Here is a 5625-nt window from a genome sequence, read left to right on the forward strand (position 1 = left end):
CCTGTCAGCTGATGCAGGTGTTAATGGCACCTCCATGGTCCAGTGAAGGGAGAGATGGAGAGAGAGAGAGAGAGGGTTGGGGGTGGGGGGGAGAGGGAGAGGTAGATGGAAAGAGAGCGAGAGAGACTGACGGGGAAAGAAAGAGAGAGAGAGAGAGAGAGGGTGTCTAGTTCAGATTCTGGCAGCTTTTCTCTGATGTTCCGGCCAGCCGCGGCATCTTCTCTCCCCCTCTCTCCAGAGAGCTGTCATCGGTGGCGGTAAACACCGAGCGCCGTGTGTGACTCTGTGTGACTCTGCAGCACACTTGGACGCAAAGGTATTTTTTCCATCAGGACGTTACGTAAAAAGGGTTAGCGACTCGGAGAGTGGTGGGGCACTAAAGGGGACTCACTGAGGAAGGTCAGCGGAGAAATGACACCTCCCCACCCCCTGAAAGATAAAACAACAAAACATCAAAACAAAACAAGACACTGCAGGCCTGTGTGTGTAGCCTCTGTGGTAAGTCTAGTGGGGGGCTGCTATCAAACTGCCATCATTTGCTATCATATTGCAAGTGGCATTACAGGTCATCGAAAATGGACACTGGTTGTCAGGATGTCTTATGACTGGATACGACATCTGCTAAGGCATTTTCATAAAATGGTCATGTCGTTCTTATGACATAGAGTTCACGTAAAGTGTCACCTGCTGCTCTCGTGTGTTTCGTATGACGTCTGACCTCTAATGGCAGAGGGCTCAAGTGAAATATCTCATGTGTTTGTTTGTGTTTGGTATCTGACCCCTGTCTGACCCCTGTGTTTCTTCTTCTGTGGTGTTTTTTAATTTAGGCCCACTCATGCTGGGCCCCGTTTGATGTGATGTTTCTTCTTCTGTGGTTTTTCTTATTTAGGCTCCACTCACGCTGGGGACCCGCGGGGCCCGTCCAGCCCCGGCTCCCCCTCCTCGTCCCCTCAGACCCCCATGGGCCTGTGCAGCAGCAGTTCGGAGAACGCGTCCAACGGAGGATGTTCCGGAGCTTTCTGCCACTCCGCTGGAGGTTGGCGCTAGTCTTGATTAATTGAGATGTATATTTTAGTAGCCTCATTCATTTAGGAAGATCTTTCATGCAGGGAGACTGGTGGATACCGGAGGTGTGTTAGCAGGAGGAGAACATTCAGTTGAATGAGCCTATAAAACTTGAATGCATAGTTTATGATACTGAGTATTGTACCCTTATCCTCGAGTAAGTTAACTTAAAGTTAGTTTAGCCCTGGAATGAGTCATATATCTATATATAGCTTTTTATTGATGTACAAATAATGCTGTTTGTACCAGTAACTGTGGGAACCTGTTGCTCTGGGGGGTATTAGGTCTTGGTTCTCCTAAGCGCTTTGAGACCATTTCTGTTTGTAATGGTAATTAAGTTGAATTCCCTTTTCCTGTACTTGGGAGGTGCACGTTGACTTCCTCCTCTTCAACTCAAAATGGCAGCATGCTCACTGAACATGAAACATTTTCTTTATTTTTGTCCTTTTTTTCTTTCTTCTTCCAGGAACCACCCCCAGCTCGCCCATCAGCCTCCCCAAGTCGCCCACCTTCCCATCAGCCTCGGCAGTGGGCTCGTGGCAGGATGAGTGCTCCATCTGCTATGAGAACATGGTGGACACAGTGATCTACGCGTGCGGCCACATGTGCCTGTGCCACACCTGTGGCCTGCGGCTCAAGCGCATGGCTAACGCCTGCTGCCCCATCTGCAGAAGGCCCATTAAAGACATCATCAAGACCTACCGCAGCACATAGGACTGCAGAAGACCCATTAAAGACATCATCAAGACCTGCCGCAGCACATAGGACTGGAAAACAAATGACAGAAAAAAACAGACTACAGTTCCCATAATGCAACATGGGATTCGTATGATCTAGCCCCCCCCTACTGGTTAAACAGACTGACTGATGACGCATGACGCTGATCCTCCAAGTGACCAACTCAGCAGCACCATCACAAGTACCATGTCTGCGTCGGAGTACATTTAAGCTACCACTAACTTTGGATATTTAGTTTTCTTTCCGTCTTGTTTTTCCTCTCTTTTGCAAACAATTCAGGGATTTTTGACAACCTGCGGGTATCGATTGGGTATTTCCCTTGGCCATGGGTTTGTGAAGGAGGTTTCTTTTTTTTTTATTATTATTTGTGTGTTTTGTTACACTTTTTTTTTTCAAGGACAGTACATTTCAAGTACATTGGAAAGGTGGCGATGGTGTCCATCAGTGATCTACACTCAGGAGAGGCCAGGGGTCTAAACATGTTGAACTAAAACTTTCCGTAGAGTGAAAGCAAAAAGAACAACAACTAAAAACAGTGTGTATAATCTCAAGATATTCAGGTTCAAGTGTCTGACGTTTCGGAGAGGCAAAACTATATTTCATTTTCTCGTTGAGCCATTGGAGACTGAAGGGGGTCTCTTAATTTGTCAAAAGAATGAATTGATTTTGTTTCTTGTTTCTAATTTGTCCTTTAAAACCAATTCCAATGATATGTGTATATACACATAGATGTACACACACACAGATGTATATTCAGATGCATATACACATGTATATGTCCCACCCTGGCACGTACAGTATAGGTTCATCTGATGCAGTAGCTTGTCCCCCCTCTGGTCGGGACTGCCCACACCCCCGACTATGGCCTGCCCTGATTGATTCGATCGTGTAGAGATATCCGGCTTTATTGGCGAGGTGTTCCTCGTAATTGTAAAATATAGACATTGATGAGCACATAAAGCCGGTGTCGGCTGGTGGTGGAAGCAAGGTCGTTTCATTCAGAAACGCCCCAAATTAAAAGCCTACTCACCCTCCTTTGTCAACAATGCTCTGGGGAACTGATAGGTTGACATTTAGAATAATGCTTTTAACATATTTGTTTGGGGGATTTTTTGTATTATTTCTTTCAAAATGGCCCCCCTCACTCACTCAAGCACTCATGCCGAGGAGATCTCCATGGTTACGAGCACTGAACAGACTGCAGAGAGAAAAAAGCCTTGTGGCCTGAAAAGCATTGAAAAAAAGGGTTCATTTGTTGCGAGTGGATATTTGATTAGCAGAAAGGGGTGGGTAATCCATATTTCACCACTTTCCCCCTTTATCCCAAACAAAATATGCTGTGTGTCGTAGCATAATAGACAAGGGTCTGAAGGGATGAAACATTAGGCTCTGGAAAATTGACTACTGAGAGGAAAAGGGCTTTCAACAGAGAAAGAGAGAGGGAGAGAGGGATAAAAGTCACAAGTCACCTTATTAAAACAAGATTATTTCCAAGCTAGTCTCAAGAACAAGGAGGGGTGGGGGGGTGAATCGAGGGGCCATTGCATCAAGTCCCTGTATTAGGCTTAGTCACCTTCTCATCAACCTTTATCCAAGACCAGCTTACCTTCCTGAGAACGACTTGGGAATTCTCAGAGGCTAATTACAAAAGGAAAAACAAAAACCCTCAATGGGTTGCCAAGTGTGTGCATTTGTGTGAATGAGTGTGTGTGTGTGTACAATGGTTGATGGGTCAGAATAAGGAGAGCACAGCTTTGACCTTTTAAAACCCTCACATGGAAAAACACAACGACACAATTGGTTGTAATTTCCAGTGAGGTCATCATAGTGTCATCATGACAATGGGCCTCATGTTGATTGGTAGACTCTGGGATTTTATGCGGCTGTGTTTGGGTGGCCCAACAGGGATGGAGGTTTTTATACATGTATATTTGTTGATTTTCATGGACTCTGACTGGACTTGAAGCCACATTTGAAAGATCCACACCCAACCATGTCCATCTCCTTTTCCACCTTGGCACAGGACGGACCAGTGAAAGAGCTTTCATGTAGTACATGGACAAGGCTGAGGCACCATGTTCTTAGTCATAGGGGTCTCTCTTTCAGAGCTGTTTATCCCCGAAAGCCTGGTTGTGCTTTGGCCATCACTAAATGATAGAGACACTATGAGTCTGAACTCTCTCTACGACGGCACAACAACGCTTTTTGGAAAAATCTTCGCAATCCCTTGGCATTATGCCCCCCCCCCCCCCCCGCTCCCCTCCCTCTCCACCACCACCACCACCACCAGAAACACACAACCGTTTCACACTTGGGTACGAAAAAAATAAATATACCATCCCATACAGTTACGTTTGGTCGTCTGACGTTTTAATGCAGTACAAAGCCATCAAGCCCAGGAGAGTATGGAGACAATACAGCCACATAAACTTTTCTTCTTACTGTGGACTCAAACAGTGAACGGCTTTCTCTGTTGTAAAATACGTACCATCGCTGGGCTTGCATCCATGCTGCTATGGCGTTTGCCAAGTCCCGATCATGGTAAACGCTATCAAAATGGACATCAAAATGGACACTCTGTGTTTCAAGATATACGCTTTTTTTTTTTTTTTTTTGCTCGAAGTGTTCATTCACTTTTGAATGTTAATTTATGTTGTTTTTTTATATATAAATAGATATATATATAGAGAAAAACAGGTGAACACTTAGACTATTAGCAGTAGCGGTGTGTTTGCCTAGCTTGTTGACATTTGCAACTCTTTGGTAATGATAATCATGATTGTATTTGTTTGTTTATCGGTTCACTGGAGCCTCTGAATTTCTTTTATTCTCTAATCCTGGATGATACCCCCAAGGTGCTCCTGAGGGTAAATGAAGAAATGCCATCTTGTACCCCACAGCAATACTTTTGCCGTTTACCTACTGGGCTTTGCAGTAAATTCAATCACTAATTCATTGCACTGGGAACGAGATTAGCACAAAACATTTGATAATGTACAATCCCTCAGTTTCAGGTGGGGGGGTTGATTTTTTCCCCGTTTTTTTTTGTTTGTTGTAATTCTTCTTCTCATTTTTGTTCAATCGAGTATTTGTGTGTGTGTGTGTGTGTGTGTGTGTGTGTGTGTGTGTGTCTTTGTATGTGTGTGCATACACTCCAGCCCAGCTGTGAAGGGCCACATGAGTGTATACAAATGTTTGATGTCACTTTATGAAGCTCCTCATTGATTGTACTTTTGTAAACCACTTTCTGGGTTTGAAACGGTTCATGTCGTCACCTGTTTGTTTATTGTTTTGACTGATTCTATGACCAAATGTTATTCTTATTATATAAATGTGTTTAAATCCTGACCCTAAATTTATATACAGTAATTTATGCTTAACGTAAGTAATGTAGTTACGCTGTGAAATAGGATTATTTATATTGTTTCGCATTGCTTTCCTGTTTCTTCAAGAGTCTTTTTGAGGTCATATTAGAAACTATTTGGTTTAGTCTGAATTGTGCAATCTCCGAAGCTGAGAAGAACTCATTTTAAGGTCCTGATTTACTCAAGTCTCAATATAAGCCTCTTTATCGCAAGGTAATGAACTTATTTTTAAAACCAATGACAAAGGTAATTATGATGAATATAATTGGAGATAGTGTGCATTAATCATGACTGTATTTGCATACATAAGTATTTTTTTATGATAATTATTATTCTCGACGCTTTGGTAAGTCAGGACCGAATTACAGACTGAAGACTCTGCCTTTCGTCGGAGTGCAGTCAGCCACAGTGCAGTCGGTTGCTCTCTACTGGTTTATCTCATGCTGCTCTCAGATTC

General features: G+C 43.6%; 1 protein-coding gene across 1 annotated transcript in view; it reads left to right on the top strand.

Annotated features, from left to right (window-relative positions):
• Positions 1-2619, top strand: part of neurl1aa (neuralized E3 ubiquitin protein ligase 1Aa) — a 44600-nt gene extending 41981 nt beyond the window's left edge. Inside the window, exons 5-6 of the mRNA XM_080834844.1 lie at positions 890-1036; positions 1532-2619. Coding sequence (XP_080690970.1) covers positions 890-1036; positions 1532-1779 — 395 coding nt within the window. The 3' untranslated portion in view covers positions 1780-2619. The remainder of the gene's footprint in view (positions 1-889; positions 1037-1531) is intronic.
• The last annotated feature ends 3006 nt before the right edge of the window (positions 2620-5625 follow it).

This window comes from Sprattus sprattus (assembly GCF_963457725.1).
Source record: "Sprattus sprattus genome assembly, chromosome: 1".
Taxonomy (NCBI): domain Eukaryota; kingdom Metazoa; phylum Chordata; class Actinopteri; order Clupeiformes; family Clupeidae; genus Sprattus; species Sprattus sprattus.